The sequence below is a fragment of the Puma concolor genome, chromosome E3, assembly GCF_028749965.1.
Source record: "Puma concolor isolate L17-30 chromosome E3, mPumCon1.1.hap2, whole genome shotgun sequence".
Classification (NCBI taxonomy): domain Eukaryota; kingdom Metazoa; phylum Chordata; class Mammalia; order Carnivora; family Felidae; genus Puma; species Puma concolor.
The window spans coordinates 18,738,793-18,758,239 of record NC_141682.1 but is presented as its reverse complement, the minus strand read 5'-3'; the positions used below and the strand labels follow the sequence as shown (position 1 = coordinate 18,758,239).

Genomic DNA, 19,447 nt, shown 5'->3' with positions numbered 1-19,447 from the left:
GCTCGGAGCTGGTTCCCAGGTTTCTGGTCCTGAATGATGGGCTCTTTCGGCTACAATCAACCATATGCTGAGGGGCTGGAAACAGAGGCCCTGGAGTGAGGTCACCCAGTGACATCAGGGCCCCGTGAACTGCACGTGAATACTCAAGAGTGCCATCTGTAGGAAATCCCTACCTGTGGTATGTTCAGGTCAGCCCTTCCTCAGAAAATCCAGGTAGAGTTTCTAGAACTTTAGAATGCTCTGGTGTGCCTAGCCATGAGATCATAAGGGCCTTGCAATAGGGTGGGGGCCTCTGAGCCCCTCTGGGCCTCCATATCCTCCCCTCCCCTGAGGCCCCCTTCCGGGGGTAGGGCAGTTTCTCCCTCTCCTGGCAGGTGGGAAGAAGGGGAAGGAGCCCTGTGGTGACCCAGATATTTCTGTCAGAACCATCCTGACCAAAGGGGCCCATGTCACTGTACCCAGGAGGAAGTGGTGGGTGGCGAGCCTGGGCTGGGAGGTAGCAGCTGGGCAAGCACACCATTTGCACCAGCAAATCTTCCGTGTGAATCAGAAAAGAGAACTTTGCCCCGATTCATCCTGGGTTTGTAGGCAGTCAGGCCTGGTGGATTGGGGGGTAAAGGGGAGAGGGAGGCACCAGCCTGCTTTTCCAGCTGCCCTCTACATCAGCCAGGCATGCCCCGAGGCTCCCTGCTGCCACACCCTTGCTTATTCAACATGTTATTCATTTAAGCACAGGAGAAAGGGTTCAGTGTGGCCCTACTGTGACTGGAACGAGAGAGGCCATCGGGAATGGAGGTAGCCTTTCAGTTGTCACCATTCCCTGTTTGTAGACCTCGTGAATTCTCTCTCATGACATCTATTTCTCTGCATTTCTGCCCTGTTCTCCCCTCACTTATGACTATCCCCTCTGTGTCCTCCAAGTTTCTGTTCTGGAGGGACCCAACTTCTTTCTAACCTGCCACCAGAGTATCATTTAATTTTATATATTAAATTTTTTTAATGTTTATTTATTTTTGAGAGAGACAGAGACAGAATGCGAGTGGGTTGGGCGCAGAGAGAGAGGGAGGCACAGAATCCGAAGCAGGCTCCAGGCTCTGAGCTGTCAGCACAGAGCCTGATGTGGGGCTCGAACTCACAGACTCTGAGATCATGACCTGATCTGAAGTCAGATGCCCAACCGACTGAGCCACCCAGGCGCCCCTATATTAAATAAATTCCTGACTCTGGGAATTCAGGCCTCTTCTTTCAACTCCTTCAACCTCTTCTTTTCGGACAATACAGCTTTTTGGTCCTAAGAGTCTAGACCCTGGAAAGCTTAATTTTCCTTAAGGGCAAGGGAAGCCCCAAGCATTCACTCCTCGGTGAATATTTGCTGACTAAATATTTACCTGCTATGCTCCAGGCACTGTTTTAGGTACTGGGGATACAGCAGTGAATGGCAACAAGAAACAGTATTTCTGCCCTGGTGGAGTTCATACTCTAACAGGTGGACGGTAAACCAGATGGATAAGTAAATTAAATACTATAAGCTGAAGCCCTATAACTGCTAAGGAGAAAAAAAAGTTCAGAGGAGATGATCCAGGAATGAGCCATGAGGCTTTCTTGGGAAACCCAAGCAGAGCAGGTGCAAAGGCCCTGGGGCAAAGGTGTGTTGGACTGAACGAAGAGCCAGGACAGCAGTGTAGTTGAAAAGGAGTGAGCAAGATGGACACTAGATTTCAGAAAGATAGTGAGATGTGTCTGACAACTTAAGTCCCTCTAGGCCACAATGAGAACTTTGGCTTGTATTTTGAGTGAAATGGAGAACCACCGAAGGGTTTTGAGCAAGAAAGCAGCATGATCTGACATATATTTTTATTTTGTTTTTTTAATGTTTATTTATTTATCTTGAGAGAGAGAAAGAAAGAGCAGGGGAGGGGCAGAGAGAGGAGAGAGAGAATCCCAAGCAGGCTCCTTGCTGTCAGCACAGAGCCCCACATGGGGCTCCATCCCATGAACCATGAGATCATGGCCTGAGATGAAACCAGGAGTCAGACGCTTGACCGACGGAGCCATCCAGGCTCAGCCCCATGACTTGTACATTTAAAGGATCCTCCCGGCTGCTGTATGGAGAACAGACTATAGCAGGGGCAAGACTGGAAGCAGGGGACCAGTTAGGGGACTGCCACAAAATCCTGGCACTAGGTGATGGTGGCTCGGGCCAGGGAATGAGCAGTGATGAAGATGAGAAATGGCTGCACACAAAATCTTGTTTACTCTCTTGCGCTGAGCAAGAGAAGATTCTCTCTCATCGTTTACAGATGGACCTATAGAAAAATAAGACATATTTGAAATCATTTTACCTTACCATGGACACAGAAGAGCTGAGGCATCCAGGCCGCTGGCTTCATCTTAGATGCACAGATCCTGGGTACCCCAGAACTTCCCAGCATAGGGTCTCATTTGTCACTCCTCTGTGACATGATATGCTTGAGTCCATTTTCATGGAACAGTTGGTAAGTGGAGCAACTAAGCCATCCTGAAGAAAGCTGGCATCTTTTGGGTTCAGTCTATCTGAGGCTACCTTGCCCTTGGTTAGCTGTCTCCCTGCCAACACGATCAGTTTCCTTTTTTCTTTTCTCTTCTCTTCTCTTTTCTCTTTTTCTTTCTTTCTTTCTTTCTTTCTTTCTTTCTTTCTTTCTTCTCCTCTTTCTCTTCCTCCTTCTTTTTCTTTTAGTTTTTTTTTAATGTTTACTTATTATTGAGAGACAGAGAGACACAGAGAGTGAGTAGGGGAGGGGCAGAGAGAGGGAAAGACACAGAATCCGAAACAGGCTCCAGGCTCTGAGCTGTCAGCACAGAGCTCGACGTGGGGCTCGAACCCACAAACTGTGAGATCATGACTTGAGCCAAAGTCAGTCACCTAACCAACTGAGCCACCCAGGTGCCCCTCCTCCTTCTTCCTTAGAGAGAGAAGGCGCAAGTGAGCAAGGAGCAGATTGAGAGAGACAGAGACAGAAAGAAGTGGGGCTCACCCAAAGCAGGGCTCATATTCACAGAAGCAGCTCATCTGATGCGTGCCTGATGCGGGGCTCAAGCTCCCGAACCCTGAGATCGTGACCTGAGCCGAAGTCGGATGCTTAACCGACTGAGCCACCCAGGCATCCCTCTTTCCTATTCTTTTTTAAGATTTTATTTTTAAGTAATCTCTACAGCCAACATGGGGCTCAAGCTCACAACCCTGAGATCAAGAGTCACATGCTCCCCTGACTGAGCCAGCGAGGCGCCCCTGGCCTGTCAGTTTCATACTGCTCATTTGAGGCAGCCAAGATAACATCAAGCAGAAGGCACCTACTGCAGCTGCTTTCCTCAGAAGTGGGTGACAGTAAGGCCAATGCTTTGAGTTTCATAAAGTCCTCTCTAGATGCTTCATCTGTTTGAACACTGATGAGTCATTTACTAAATTGGAGCACAGAGTCTAGAGAGGCAACAAGGCCCTTGCAAGCCATGCCAACAAGCTTGGAGATGATCGTGTGTATGCAAAAGGAGAATCATCAGAGGTTTTAAAGCCTAAGAGAGACCAGCTCAGGTTTCTCAAGGTTAATATGGACCTTCCCCAGGAGGTGGAACCTTCTCTAGAGGCAGGAGAGTGAAGAAAGGAAGAGCTGCAGTGGCAGTAAATTGTTCCCGTGAGAATTGATGGGCGTTTGGGCAAATGGAATGGAACTGAGAGACCCAACTGAGCCCTCAGAGAACAGACTATTTGAGATATGATAAAGGCCTGTGACTAAGGAAGAACTGTGTGTGTGTGTGTGTGTGTGTGTGTGTGTGCGCGCGCGCCCACAAGCGTGCAAGGAACATCCTGTCTCAGGACTTCCCCACGTGGTCCCAGCCTCAGATGTCTGCAACCCAACTCTTCAGGGAGTCATCTGCTCTCTCCAACATGGAACCTCTGATTCCCTAGAATCCTTGGGGCTTCCTTGTACTTTTGAGGCTTCCTCAGATTTATAGCCCTCAAACAGAAGGGGGAAAAAATGTTCTTTTCCTCTTTTAAACTGAAAACCAGGGGCACCTGGGTGTCTCAGTTAGTTGAGTATCCGATTCTTGCTTTTGGCTCCGATCATGATCCCAGGGTTGTGGAATCGACTCCTGTATCAGGCTCCATGCTAAGATCCTCTCTCTCTCTCTCTCACTCTCTCTCTCTCTCTCTCTCCCCCTGCCCCTCTCCCCCCACTCATTCTTGCTGTCTCTTAATAAATAAATTAAATGAATTAACAAACTGAAAAACAAAATCTGATAAATACGTAAATGAGTATACTTACCTGCTGAAGCATACACATAGACTATAATCCAAGCAGTAGAGACTTTGAGATCATTTCCTGAATTCCTTCCATCCCAGGGGTTGTTACAGATACACTTGAAGTTTCTATAAACATAAGCCCTGATTCAAGAATCTAAATTTTGAAGATGGCCTAGAAGAAAACCTTTACTCTGGTGAGGGCTGATTTGACAATTAATTCTGGGTTAGATGCTCTGTGGGAAGATAATTAGTTTTTCCAAACACGTCCAACCTGTATGGTTAATTATTAGAACTGACATTTTTTTTTTTTTTGTCACAAAGAATCTATGGCTCTAAATTATTACCAGTGGTTATTTTTGAGATTTAGGAGTTGGGGTGGATGTTAAAAGAGAGTTTTCTTCCTTTTACTTTACATGCTTCTGTAATGTTTGAATTTTTTTAAATTTTATACTTTTAAAAAATGTTTATTTTTGAGAGAGTGGGGGGGAGGGGCAGAGAGAGAGGGAGACACAGAATCTGAAGTAGACTCCAGGTTCTCAGCTGTCAGCACAGAGCCCAACGTGGGGCTCCAACTCACAAACCGTGAGATCATGACCTGAGCTGAAGTGGGACGCTTCACCGACTGAGCCACACAGGCGCCCCTGTAATGTTTGAATTTTTAAGTGTGTGTTCTTTTTTGTCATCTCAGAACAATAGAAAAGAATTTGGTCAGATGTAAATCATAACCACTGCACAGAGGACCAAAGGAATCAGTCTGAATAATCTGATTTTAACTGAATTTGAAAAAGACTACCTGATATTATCTAAGTACTAGGAGGCAACTTGTCACATTGTAGCTGCCTAGCAGCAGATTATAGATAATCTGTCTGCAAAAGCCTTCCCCAGGGACAGCTACTGAAAGTGGCTTTGCAAACTGAACAGATTTCTTCACAACAGAGGGAGAATCTGAAGGTCCTTCCCACTTTCCCATAAGCGAAGACAAGTTCCTCAATTCTGTTGTGCTTTTAACTATTTGTATTTTTTTTAGTTACATAACTTACACATCCTCATTGTAAAAAAAGATCTGACAATACAGAAATGTGTCAACGTTATTCTTCAGAGGTAGCCACTGTTTGGGAGTTTGGTTGTGTGTCTTTTCAGATTTTTTATACACACACGCGCGCGCAAACAATTTCAACTTCTATTTTTTTATTTTTCCATCTGATTTCTTTCATGACCCAGTGATTCACTTTTATGGGTGCTCTCTATAAATTGCCAAATATTATAGATTGAATTCAGCTTTCCTTTTTTTTTTTAATTTAATTTTTAATTTTTTTTAATTTATATCCAAATTAGTTAGCATGTAGTGAAACAATGATTTCAGGAGTAGATTCCTTACTGCCCCTTACCCATTTAGCCCATCTCCCCTCCCACAACCCCTCCAGTAACCCTCAGTTTGCTCTCCATATTTATGAGTCTCTTCTGTTTTGTCCCCCTCCCTGTTTTTATATTGTTTCCCTTCCCTTATGTTCATCTGTTTTGTCTCTTTAAGTCCTCATATGAGTGAAGTCATATGATTTTTGTCTTTCTCTGACTAATTTCACTTAGCATAATGCCCTCCAGTGCCATCCACGTAGTTGCAAATGGCAAGATTTCATTCTTTTTGACTGCCGAGTAATACTCCATTGTATATATATGCCACATCTTCTTTATCCATTCATCCATCGATGGACATTTGGGCTCTTTCCATACTTAGGCTATTGTCGATAGTGCTGCTATAAACATAGGGGTGCATGTGTCCCTTCGAAACAGCACACCTGTATCCCTTGGATAGATGCCTAGTAGTACCATTGCTGGGTCTAGGGTTGTTCTATTTTTAGTTTTTTTTTTTTTTTATTTTTTTTTAAAATTTTTTTTTTTCAACGTTTATTTATTTTTGGGACAGAGAGAGACAGAGCATGAACGGGCGAGGGGCAGAGAGAGAGGGAGACACAGAATCGGAAACAGGATCCAGGCTCTGAGCCATCAGCCCAGAGCCCGACGCGGGGCTCGAACTCACAGACCGCGAGATCGTGACCTGGCTGAAGTCGGACGCTTAACCGACTGCGCCACCCAGGCGCCCCTATTTTTAGTTTTTTGAGGAACCTCCGTGTTGTTTCCCAGAGTGGCTGCGCCAGCTTGCGTTCCCATATTTTTCATTTTTTAAAGATGGAATTCACATACTGTGAACCTCACCATTTTATTATTTATTTATTTATTTATTTATTTATTTATTTATTTTCTTAATGTTTATTTATTTTTGAGAGAGAGAGAGAGAGACAGAGGGTGAGCAGGGAGGGGCAGAGAGAGAGGGAGACACAGAATCTGAAGCAGGCTCCAGGATCTGAGCTGTCAGCTGTCAACCTGATGCGGAACTCAAACTCAGGAATCGTGAGATCATGACCTGAGCCAAAGCCAGACGCTTACCAACGAAGCCACCCAGGTGCCCCTTATTTTGGTTTTGATTTGCATTTCCCTAACGACTGATGATACTGAGCATCTTTTCTATGTTAGTGGCTATTTACATGTCATCCTCAGAAATGTGTATTTAAACTCTCTGCCCATTTGAAAAGCTGGGTTATTTGTCTTTTTACTGTTGAGTTACAAGAGTTCTTTGTATATTCTGGATACAAGTCCTGTGTTAGATATGTGATTTGCAAATATTTTCTCCCTTTCTGTGGATTTTTTTTTTTTTTGCTTTTTTGTTTTTTAGAAGAAAAATAAGTCACTAACTATACTGTCTGTAACTTGCTCTTTTTCTTCAACAGTGTATTATGGGCATTTTTCAATGTGAAGAGAAAGCTATCTCATTCTTTTTCTTTTTCTTACCTTATTTCTTTCCTTACTTTTTTTTTTTTTTTTTTTTTTTTTTTTTTTTTTTTTTTTTTTTTGGTGGCATCCCATTATGTTTGTACCACAGTTTATTTGACCAGTCCTTTACTGAGCTTTACAGAGTCTTCCGTTTGTGTTGGTGAAAAACAATGGATCAGCAGGCCTTGGGCAGAAGAGGTGGTCATCTACCTACCGTGTTGTCTGCTCCTGGATGATGTGAAAATGCAAGCAGGCACAGGAAATGTCTCTAACCTGGTTACACTTCCTCTCAACTCATGCGGTTTCACAACCCCTACAGGCTCACCCCCACCCAGTGTCACCAGGCTGGCGCCTCTGTGAGAAAGTCCTACTGCAAGAGGCCCTGGGGCATTGTCATTTTCCTCTTTCACCCTGTCTGGGTTGTCAGCGAATCCCCAGGGCTCTCTGAACCTGGAGCCTTCCTTGGTCAGGTCCCTGTGGCCGCTGGAAGGATGAATTCCTGCACCATCGTAGTGAGGCTGCTGCTGTCTGGGCCTCTTTTCTTTGGTAGGCAAGGGAACAGGGAGGGTCGCGGAGGGGACATGTGTCTGTGGCCAGGGGAAGGGCAGGGCTTTGTGGAACTAGAGTACTGAGCAGCGGCTTTAAGGGTGGGAATGGCCTTAGCTGATGTGAGGATCAGGAATCTTGAAGGGAAAAGGGGGAAAGGAAAGAGAGTCCGAAGTAGAGGCAAGGTATGGAGGAAAAGACAGAGAAGGGAGACACAGGCGGCAGTAGAGATGTGGAGTGAGGTCTCAGAAAAAGGCAGATGGCTAATGGGTACCTGGAGCTGGGCTGGGGTCTGGGCCTGCCCTCTCTGGGGGTCAGTCCATTCACCTGAACAAATGGCGAGCAGCATCTCTGCTATCCCAGGATGCTATGGAAATAAGCCTGGTGCCTGGAAGGAAAGCAGGGCCAGAATGGACAGTTAGGGGCTTGCAGAGGATGCCCAGCCTGCTTGGGGGGTGGGGGGTGGGGGGGTGGCATGGGGGAATCTGAGAGCTAAGGAAGAGACTGGTGCATGGTGGCGTAGGCAGTAAGGGAGCATGAGATGAGAGGCAGCTTCACAGAAATCAGGGGATCCTGAAACTCTGAGTCTGTGGAAGGAGGCCGGAGGCTAATTATCTTGGGCCGGCGGCCCAAGGGAGAAGTGGGTGTGTAGGGAGATGCACCCTGCTATGGGGCAACCGCACGGCCTGGGGGGCGCCTTCCATCTGCCACTATCTCACGGACCTCCGCCTTCTCATCCTTCCTTCTTTGCAGGGAGGCCAAATGGGCTCTGGGTAGTAGGGAGTCGCTCCTTCCAAATTTCCCCGGGGTCAAGGCAGTCAAAGGGGAAGCCCAAGGGGAAAGGTCCGGCTCCTTCTGGGGCGTAGGCAGCTGGCTGCGGAGGCGGCGGAGGACAGCGCCAGGGTTTTGTGGGTGGACCCACCCACTTAGGGCACGTGGGCGCCGGCCAATGGGCGCCCGTGGCTCTGGGGGCGCGTGCGGGGTCTCTGGCCAGCGGAAGTGGCTGACCGCACCTCCCCCCCTCCCCCCCACCGTCTCCCTCAGCCCAGGTCTACAGCTACAACCTGGAAGTCCGCCACGTGCAAAACTTCTCGTTCCCACACGCCGGGAGGCATTTTGGGTACCGCGTTCTGCAGGTTGGAGACTGGTGAGCTGCCTCCCAGGCCCTCCCTGCCCTGCGGAGTCAGGACAGGCGGCCAGGACCCCAGCCCCGGGTGGGCCAGATGGGGAACCAGCGGGTCCCCAGGGTCTTGCCGTCTCACGGAGTCGGGGTGGGATTTCTCGGAAACAGAAGCGAGGCCGTCAGATAGGACGAGGACAGCCCATCTTTAAAGCTCCACATAAGTGTCTGACGGAAGAGTAAATATCACAGCCCCTAAAAGGCTATGCAACGCTTCCTAGATTTCCCACTGGCGCTCCGACTAGGCAGTGAGCTCCCTGACAGCAGGGATTTCGCTTCTCTTTCCCCCACCTCATCCCTAGCGTATATCCCAGCCTAGCACGTCGTAGATATGCTACTGAATTGATGCTACTGATGAACTGAATTGAATTTGAATTGATGACTGATTGAACGAACTCATAATGTGACATTGTCCCACATCATTCTCTGGACCTCAGTTTTTCTAGGCAATAAATGGAAAAAGATCCTTAACTTTCCAGAATTTTGACGTATTGGCTTATCTTATCTGGGATTCCACAGGGAAGGGGTAGGAGCTGAGGAGCCTCCCTGAAAGGGAGTGGCTGCATTACTTTGAGATTCTTGTGGATCTGAACCCTCAGTGGGTGGTAGTGGGTGGGTAAAAAACGGGACAACTCAATCTCACAGGCAAGATTTCTCATCAGGGTTGTCGTAGGAGCTCCAGGTGAGGGGAACAGCACAGGAAACCTCTATCAGTGCCAGGCAGGCACTGGCCACTGCATCCCAGTCAGCCTGCATGGTGAGTAACTGGTGAGAAAACTGGGAGGAATGGTGTCCCAGGGAAATTGAGGCTGGCCCACCACACCTGGGTTGCCTAAATTCCTCCAGCCCAATCTCCTGGTGTCTACAGGTTCCAACTATACCTCCAAGTACTTGGGAATGACCCTGGCGACAGATGCCACAAAGGGAAGCCTTTTGGTAAGAATTTTGTACAGTGTGATATGAGAGCCAGTGAAGCTTGACACTAAGGAGAGATTGAGAAGAAGAAAGGAAAATGGAATAAAGATCTTGTAGAAGATTAAAAGCATCAGAGAGATTCTGATTCAATCAGTGTTTATTAAGAATTGAATATGAGCCAGTTATTTTTGAGACCCAATATCATTTTTTTTCCAAATATGAAATATCTGTGACCACTGATGTACAGAGATGATTTTTGGTGGTATGCAAGTGTTTAATGTTTTATAGTTGCATTTTTATTTAATGTTTTTTTAGGAAAAATATACAACACATCAAATTCATGATTTCTTGGATTGAATTGCTTGGGATGAGGCTAAAGTTTTAAGAAAGTAAATTTAAAGTAAATAAAATATCAAATAAATAATAATATGCCTGAGACACCCACATGGCAGAAATTGTCCCATGGTACACAAATGCCTGCCGTTTGGGAATCACTGCTTTATCTTTTTTAACCCTTGAGACACTCGGGTAGATAGGGATCAGTATACACATTTTACACATGAAGAAGCAAAACCAAAGAGGTTAAGAGACTTGGCCAAGGTCACATGGTTTTATTTTATTTTATTTTTTATCAAGTTTATTTATCGAGAGAGAGAGAGAGAGAGAGAGGCAGGGAGAGAGGGAGAATCCCAAGCAGACTCCACACTGTCAACACAGAGCCCAACGTGGGGCTCGAACTCACAAAGCACGAGATCATGACCTGAGCTGAAATCAAGAGTCAGATGCTCAACCAACTGAGCCACCCAGGTGCCCCAAGGTCACATGGTTTTAAAGAGGTAGAGCCAGGATTGGAGTCAAATTCCCATTTGATTGTAAGCCCATTGGTCTTTACAGTTCATCCCAGCAGCATCTTCTGACACAGGTATGTGAGAGATAGAAGGCTAGCTGAGTGAAATATTTACCCAGTATTTAATTTGAGCTTGTTTACTTAGCTGTTATTAACATGCCAGCCAATGTGCTGGGTTCTGATGGGGTCAGAGGAGTGAGATACAAAGATGACATGAGCTCTGACTTTCAAGAAAAATTGCAGCTTGACAGGAGAGATAGTCATAAATGAAAGAAACAACACTGTATATTCCGGGAATAGTGAGTGATTTGGCTTAAACACAGAATGTGTGATTGGGAATGGAAGAAGAAGGGCCTGGAAATGTGGGGTAGTGCTCAACTGTAAACGATATGAATGCCAAACTCAAGAGTTTAGACTCTGTCCTCTAGGCATAACCAGTTGGATGTGGGGAGTGAGGATAGGGGATGATGACTGAAGGTTCTTGTTCTTTACTGATGATGCCCAAAAGACACACAGGAAAAGGAAGCCCTAACCCTTCTTTTTTTAACCTTTGCTTCCTTCAGGCCTGTGACCCTGGACTGTCTCGGACATGTGACCAGAATGTTTATCTGAGTGGCCTGTGTTACCTTTTCGACCAGAATCTGAAGGGTCCTGTGCTGCAAAGTCATCCTGGTTATCAGGGTAAGGAGCTGGGGATCTAATGGGTAAAAATCTCTCCCAAGTGGTTGCTCATACGAGGGAACCAGCATGGGCAGGCCAACCCATGGAGACACTTCATTAAGTCCCTTTGTGTCTGGCCTCTGTAGAATGTATAAAGGGCAACGTAGACTTGGTATTTCTGTTTGATGGTTCAATGAGCCTGCAGCAAGATGAATTTCAGAAAATTCTGGACTTCATGAAGGATGTGATGAGGAAACTCAGCAACTCTTCCTACCAGGTAAATATATTAATTAGCTTTTCTGTTTGTAGGCAATACATGCCTACTTGAGCTAGCTTAAGGCATAAAAAAAATTTGGCATGAGGTGTCTCCAGAATCTAAAGCCACGGTGTAACTGGACCTCTGGAAGAGTCAAGAACCAGGAAGTAAAAAGCTTGTAGGATTTTCCTTAGTTCTCATTTCTGTTTCTTTTTGGCTTTTGCTTCCCTCTTCTCTCTTGCAGACCAGCTCCCTCAGCTTCTTTGGATCACATGAGACTGTGGAAAGCTCCCAAGTTCACATGTGAAGGTTTCAGGAGGATGGGTTTTTTTGGGTTTTTTTTGTTTTTGTTTTTTGTTTTTTGTTTTTTTTTTTGCCTCTTAACCAACCCCTCCCTCTGCAAATTCCAAATTCCCAGAGAATAGATTCTGACTGGCCTAGCCTCAGTCAAGTGGCTCTCTCTCTGTGGCCCAACCAGCTGTAGTCAGTTTAGCAGGGTCATTCAGCACAAATATGGTTACTAGAAGCCATCCCCACTGGTGAGGCAGGCTGACCCAGAGGATAGGAGTTCAGCAGACAGCACAACGTAAGGGATCAGAGGCTTATTTAATTTTATTTCTGTGTTTGTGTATATATTACCTCATTTTCAAAAGAATGCTTTGAGGCAGGGATGTGGAGTTGGGTTCCCCAAGTCTTGGATAAGAAATAGATTGGAGTATTCCTTGGCAATCAAAAAGAATGAAATCTTGCCATTTGCAACGACGTGGATGGAACTAGAGGGTATTATGCTAAGCAAAATTAGAGAAAGACCAATATCATATGACTTCACTCACATGAGGAATTTAAGATACAAAACAGATGAGCATAAGGGAAGAGAAGCAAAAATAATATAAAAACAGGGAGGGGGACAAAACTTAAGAGACTCTTAAATATGGAGAACAAACTGAGGGTTGCTGGAGGGGGTGTGGGAGGGGGGATGGGCTAAATGGGTAAGCGGCACTAAGGAATCTACTCCTGAAATCATTGTTGCACTAGATGCTAACTAACTTGGATGTAAATTAAAATTAATTAATTAGTTAATTAATTAAATAAAAGAAATAGATTGGAACAGACAAGTGGGAAGGGATATGTAATGCCATTTCATTTCTTCTTTTTCTAGTTTGCTGCTGTTCAGTTTTCCACGGAATGCAAAACAGAATTTGATTTCTTGGATTATGTTAGGGTGAAGAACCCTGATGCTCTGCTGGGCAAAGTAAAACATATGCGGCTGTTGACCAATACCTTTCACGCCATCAACTATGTCACGTGAGTCCCCTTGTGCAGGAGAGAGCCCACTCTTTGTTGGCTTCTTCAGGTTTCAGGGTGTAGGAACTCAACAGGTGGGCTCAGCAAGGGGCGGGTTATTGGAAGAATTCAAGTGGAGCTATTTTAGTACAGTTTCTTCTAATTGTAAGTAACAGAAACCTACTTTATACTAACTAAATCCCCCAGGGCAGTTCTTGGGAGGATGCAGGGATAGCTCATAAACCTTTGGGGCAGGGAGTATGGCCAGACCTCATGAGGGACTAGAATTAAGACTTGGAAAGTGATTGTGAACATGGAAGCCATGGTAGAGTCCCATCATAGATGGTGATCGGCTTCTGGAGTCAGTGTGTGAACAAAAATCTCTGATAGTCAAAATTGTCCTTGAAGAATTCCTTGAACTGTTCTAAAATTTGACATATTCAAGTCCACGTTGGAAACTAGCATATCCTGATTTCCTAAATCTACTATAGAAGTTTTTTTCCCCCAGAGTTGGACCAGATGGCTTTATTGTTATTGTTGTTGTTGTTTTTGGTGCAAAAAAGGTGGTTTTATTAAAGCACAGGGACAGGACGCACGGACAGAAAGAGATGCCAGATGGCTGTGTTTAAAGTGAGGCTTAGATGAATGTAGCTGGAGTGTGTTGAAGGGCCATATTATGTATTTTATTTATTTTGTTGTTATTGTTAAGGGCAATAAACAAGACATTTACTTTTCATACTTATTTGGGGGAAAGGAGAAAAATCAGTTTGCCCTACCCCATGATGGTCTTTCTGAAGGAGTCACCGTTCATCCCATAGAATTGGATAAGTTGCTTGATCTGAAGGTTTTTGTACTTTTAATTCATGAAGAGAACTTCCTGTGACGAGAGTGATCAAAGGGTGAGTCTTTGTGGATGGCTTTGCTGGTGCACAGCCAGACTCCCTCTCTGAGTGAAGCTTTTCCCACACTGGCCACACAGATAGGGTATCTCTCCTGTGTGTGTTTTGCCTTGCAAGATACGATTCCTCCTGGTGTAGAAACTCTTCCTGCATTGTATGCAGCATAGGGTTTCAGGCCCGTGTGGACTCTGATGTGAACAATTCAGCTTCCTTTCTGACTGAAGGCTTTTCTACACTGATCACATCTATAGGGGTTTTCACTGCTGTGAACTCTTCTTTGAACAGCAAGGTTACTTTGATTCCTGAAGTTTCTCTGACAAATAGCACACTCATAGGGTTTCGGTCCAGTGTAGAGTTTTTCATGAACGGCCAGACTACCTCATTGACTAAAGTTTGTCCCACACTCCTTGCACTGATAGGGCTTCTCTCCTGTGTGTTTTTGCTGATATGTGACAAGATTGCCTTTGCCCCTGAAGCTTTATCCACAGTGGGTCCACTCAAAGGGCTTTTGACCAGTGTGGATTCTCTCACGCAAGGTTAGACTGCCTTTTTGCCTGAAGGATTTTCCACAGCCCTGACATTCACAGACCCTCTGCTTCACTCCAGGTGAATCTTCCTGTAGTGTCTTTGACTCTGGGGATTTTTGTTCCAGCTTCTCTCTTCTGAAAGCGTTCTGGAAATCCCTTTCAGAATCCTGCGGCCTCGGAGTGAACATGTTTGTGTTGGGCTTCTGTCCTCATGTGCACTGAAAAATGTTACATTTGGGGCATATCTGCCACGGCAATCCAGCAGGGTAGCTGTTGGAAATCCAAACATGTCCACGCCTGTTGTATGACCTTCATCACCACCTCTTCAAATGATTCTTCCACGGGCTGTTCTTGAACACCACAGTGGCGCTTGCCCACAGACAGACAGAGGCTAGCACGAGCCAATAGCAGTGCCAGCACAAGCGGACCAAACTACAACTCCCAGGAGCCTGTTTGTTTGTTTATTTTATGTACTTATTTATTCATTCATGCATTCATTCGTTCATTCATTTCATTTATTTTTTTTTAAAGTAGGCTCCATATCCATCGTGGGGCTTGAACTAGCAACCCTGAGAATTCAGTTGAGAGTTGCATGCTCTACTAACTGAGACAGCCACGCTCCCCCATATTGTATATTTAAAAAAATACTTATCTTGGGGGTGCCTGGGTGGCTCAGCCAGTTAAGCGTCTGACTTCGGCTCAGGTCATGAGCTCATGGTTCGTGGGTTTGAGTCCCGTATCGGGCTTCTGTGCTGACACTCAGAGCCTGGAGCCTGCTTCGCATTCTGTGTCTTCTTTTCTTTCTGCCCCTCCCCTGCTCATGCTCTATCTCTCTCTCTCTCAGAAATAATAAACATTAAAAAAAAAAAAAATACCTTTCCTGGGGCACCTGGGTGGCTCAGTCAGTTAAACGTCCCACTTTGGCTCAGGTCATGATCTTGCAGATTGTGAGTTCATGCCCCGCATCCGGCTCTGTGCTGACAGCTCGGAGCCTGGAACCTGCTTCAGATTTTGTGTCCCCCTCTCTCTCCCCCTACCCACTCTCACGTTCTGTCTCTCTCTCAAAAATGAAGAAACATTAAAAAAATTTTTAAGACCTATAGTTATTTATTTTGAGAGAAAGAGACGGCAAGAATGGGGGAGGGGCAGAGAGAGGAAGAGATAGAATCCCAAACATGCTCCACACTGCCAGCACAGAGCCCGACACGGGGCTCAAACCCACGAAACCATGAGATCACGACCTGAGCCAAAACCAAGAGTCCGACGCTTAACCGACTGAGCCAGAAATGCCCATCTTTCAACATTAAAGTGGCTATGAAAACTGGAAACGTGGAAACATGGAAGCAATTTGAGGAATAAGAGAATTATATCTTCCATCTCATGCTCCCCTGGGCACACACTCAAATCCATTGAAAGAGCCGCATGGGCCTCCTGTGCTATGATGCTTGTTTTTCACATTTTCATTCCTTTGCTGGGCAGGTATAGTTGAATTTGCATTAGTTACACATGCAAGTGATGCAGGTCCTTAAGACTCTACAGATGTGTTTCCACCTCTTTTCTTCTGGGGCTCACTTGACCTGTCCTGTCTGCTTCATTCTTCCCTGTCTATGGACAGCTTTGGTGGGTCCGTGGCAAGCCATGTCCATGGAAAAAATAGCAGCCTCAGTTCCTCAGTTCGGATGAGCAACCCAAATTCCAGCTTCCAGGAGAGAAAATCTGATTGGCCGAGCCTGGGTTAGGTGTCCACGGGTCCATCCAGCTCTGCTCTGTGGCATAAAGTCACATAGCACAGATGTGGATTCTGGGGTCCCACCTCTGTGGGAAGGGGGCAGTTTCTTAGAGAAAGAGGTCATGATAGGATGGAAAGGTACCCCAAAAGGTGTCAACTGTAGAAGCAAAAAGGAGCAGCCATAGAAATATATTTTATAAATATTTCTTGACTACCTGACTGTGTGCCAGGCAGTATTCAAGGCCAGGACTTGGCTAATTTTTTCTGAAAAGAGTTGGGTAGTATATTTTAGGCTTTCTGGCCACATCTAGTATCTCTTGCATATTCTTCTTTGTTTGTTTTTGTAACTTTTAAAAAATATGCATGTAAAAGCCATTTTTTACACATGGACCATACAGAAACAAGCTGTGGGCTGGTTTTGGCCACGTATGCCGAGGTCTAGGTTCTGGGAATAGAGCAGTAATTGAAACAAAAATTTCTACCCTCTCGAGGTCCAACATTGTATTAGGGGAGAGAAATGCAACAGATAGGATAAAGAAGTAAATTTGATAATATAGTAGAAGATGTAAGTTTTATAAAGAAAAATAAAGCAGGGGCGCCTGGGTGGCTCAGTCAGTTAAGCGTCTGACTTTGGCTCAGGTCATGATCTCGCGGTTCGTGGGTTCGAGCCCCGCGTCAGGCTCTGTGCTAACAGCTCGGAGCCTGGAGCCTGCTTTGGATTCTGCGTCTCCCTCTCTCTCTGTTCCCTCCCCTGCTCTCACTCTGTCTCTCTCTCTCTCTTTCTGTCAAAAATAAATAAAGATTAAAAAAGAAAAAGCAAGCAATATTCAGTAGGAAGATGAGGGAAGGTTACCTGTGAGCAAAGACTCGTTGAAGGTGAGGAAACTGTCCCAGGCAGAGGGAATAGCAAAGGCCATGAGATGGGAATGTGCTTGGGAGGCTCCAAGAACAACCAGGACACCAGTGTGGCTGGAGAGAAGTAAATAGGGGTGGAAGTAGTAGGAGGTGAGGTCAGAGAGAACCTGGGAATCCAAGTACTTAGGGACTTGGAGACCATAGTGAGGACTTTGGTTTTCCCTCAAAGTGAGAAGACAAGTCCATTGGAGGTTTTGAGCAGAGGGGTGATCATCTGATTTATGTTTTTAAAAGGATCCCTCTGGCTGCTATTAGCCTGTGGAGGGGGCAAGGATGGGAGCAGGGAGGCCAGGTAGGAGGCTACCGCAAAATCCAGATGAGAGGTGATGGTGGTTTAAACCGGGGTGGAAATCAGGGCACCTGGGTGGCCCAGTCGGTTAAGTGTCTGACCTCGGCTTAGGTCGTGATCTCATGGTTCATGAGTTTGAGCCCCACGTCGGGCTCTGTGCTGACAGCTTAGAGCCTGGAGCCTGCTTTGGATTCTGTGTCTCCCTCTCTCTCTTCCCCTCCCCTGCTCACTTACTCACACGTGTGCTTGCTCGCTCGCTCTCTCTCTCTCTCAAAAATAAATAAACATTTTAAAAAATTTGAAACCTGGGTGGAAATCCATGAACAGCCATGAGAGGCCATGTCCGTGTGGACAGAGTTTGGGGAAACAGTTTGCATCCAAGATAGAACAGGGGTCTCAGCCCTGCCTGTCAGAGCTCCTCCATTCTAAAGCTTCCAGGGGGCTTTCCTGCCCTTCTTTCTGCGTCTCTCCTCCACCTGCTGCCGCAGCCCCCCTGTGTGACTTTGAGCCTCTGCTCCCAAAGCAGGTCATGTCATAAGTCAGGGGTTGTAGACCTGCTACTCTTGGGTTAATTGTCCATCTCTGTTGGCTGTGGGGTGGGGAGGGAAGGATCAGATGGTACACATAGAGCTGCTGTCCCAACAGAAGCCGTGGGCACCCTCTCTTGCTTCAGAAGGAGGCTGTGGACAGGTGGGACTTTGGAGCCTTGGCCTGTCCGACATTCAGTACTCCCGTCCTCCTTTTATGTCACATGCACTGAGTGCCTACTCTGTCAGGAGCCAGGGATACAGAAGCAAATCAGACGTGGTCCTTCCTTGAGGAACTCGCGGTTTGGGGAAAACTGACACGGAAACAAGTTACTTCAGTCCCCTGGGAGACTTGCTGTAGCGGAGGTCTACAGGTGGCCTGGCGATGGTGGGGGAGGCAGGGTGGATAGGAGGGGCTAGATTAGCTTGCTCTGGAAAAGTGACTTCCCAGTTTTCTCCAGCCATGGAGCCCGTTTTCCGCACTGAAATCTCACCTGGATCCCCAGCATGTCTAACTGGTGAAAGAGTAGTTGCATGTAGTTGAACTGGAGCGTAGGAAGCCCAGATAGCTCCTCAGAAAGCCTCCCTGTCGCTGCCCATGGGCTGTGGGGACAGCCCCCTGGCCGCCCAGAATTCTGTGGAAGAGCAGGGTCAGGAGGAGAGGTGTGGCAGCAAGGGCGAGGTAGGGTTAGGTAGGCGGTTCAGAAGAGAACTTTGAAGGCTGGGAATACCTGCCTGGGGGATGGGAGAAGGGCTTTTGCATAATCAGCAGGACAGTGACTTAATGAGCGGGATGAGTCAGGGAGACCATGATCTGGAGGAGTCTTTCACATCGCCCGCCTTCCTGGACACAGGGAAAAGGTGTTCCGGCAAGACCGGGGGGCCCGGCCAGATGCCACCAAAGTGCTTATCATCATCACTGACGGGGAAGCCACTGACTCAGATCAGAACATTGACTCAGCCAAAGACATCATCCGCTACATCATTGGGGTACGGGCCCTGGCCCCTGGCTTGTCCCCTCTTTCCTCTCCTGTTCCTGAACCCCCACTCCCCTTTCTCCTTGGGGCCAGGGCTTTGTGAAAATATTAGAAAATTGGTCTGTGATTCTGGGAATGCCAGCTCTCCACTCTTTACTCCCTCACAGATCGGAAAGCATTTTGAAACCAAGGAAAGTCAGGAAACGCTCCACAAGTTTGCCTCAAAACCTGCAAAGGAGTTTGTAAAGATTCTGGCCACGTTCGAGAAGCTTAAAGATCTGTTCACTGAGCTGCAAAAGAAGATCTATGCCATTGAGGGTGAGTGGCTGACCCGGGGAGAGAGAGTCTGGGAAGTTGTTTACAGAAACACTTCTGGGACATCAGACTAGAGACACAGTAATAATAACGCGCGCTTATGGAGTATCTAATGCTGTGTCAAGAGCTCTCCTGGAATAGGACCTCAGGAGGAAATTTAGGAGAGGATGCTTTAAGGACCAGCCTCTGTTTCCCTCTGAAATTCCATCTTCTTTGGAAAGCTCAGCTTGGTCTGGGGTGGAGCCAGAATTGACCCCTATTTTGCTGGTGTCAACCGAGGGCTCTGGAAAGACTATAATTCCGCCCCCTCCTCTGCCAGCTCCCTCATTTTTACTTATCTTCAAATTACTTAAGACGGGCAAGTGGACAGCGGCTGAGCGCAGGGAGCCCATGGGCCCTATTGGCCCAGAATAAAAGGTTATGACTGTAGCCTCTGGATAGAACACTTGCCTTGGAAGGGTAATTCCCCAGGA

At 46.4% G+C, this 19,447-nt stretch overlaps 1 protein-coding gene, 1 long non-coding RNA gene and 1 pseudogene across 5 annotated transcripts in view; 1 reads left to right on the top strand and 2 right to left on the bottom strand.

Annotated features, from left to right (window-relative positions):
* Nucleotides 1–1,849: 1,849 nt before the first annotated feature.
* Nucleotides 1,850–8,605, bottom strand: LOC147573009 (uncharacterized). Its single transcript, XR_015245537.1, has 3 exons — nt 8,378–8,605; nt 7,982–8,042; nt 1,850–2,306 (listed from the first exon to the last, which is right to left on the bottom strand). It is a non-coding gene; the product is annotated as an uncharacterized LOC147573009 (long non-coding RNA).
* Nucleotides 7,465–19,447, top strand: part of ITGAL (integrin subunit alpha L) — a 42,426-nt gene continuing 30,443 nt past the window's right edge. For 2 of the 4 annotated variants that reach the window (XM_086692386.1, XM_086692385.1), the window contains exons 1-9: nt 7,465–7,654; nt 8,699–8,801; nt 9,497–9,591; nt 9,703–9,770; nt 11,160–11,277; nt 11,403–11,533; nt 12,672–12,817; nt 18,537–18,672; nt 18,827–18,977. In XM_086692386.1, coding sequence (XP_086548512.1) covers nt 7,600–7,654; nt 8,699–8,801; nt 9,497–9,591; nt 9,703–9,770; nt 11,160–11,277; nt 11,403–11,533; nt 12,672–12,817; nt 18,537–18,672; nt 18,827–18,977 — 1,003 coding nt within the window. In that variant the 5' untranslated portion in view covers nt 7,465–7,599. Of the gene's footprint in view, nt 7,655–8,698; nt 8,802–9,496; nt 9,592–9,702; nt 9,771–10,404; nt 10,896–11,159; nt 11,278–11,402; nt 11,534–12,671; nt 12,818–18,536; nt 18,673–18,826; nt 18,978–19,447 lie in introns of those variants that run through there. The other 2 variants (XM_086692387.1, XM_086692388.1) reach the window with 2 other exon arrangements.
* LOC112857000 (uncharacterized) lies at nt 13,689–14,644 on the bottom strand (annotated as a pseudogene).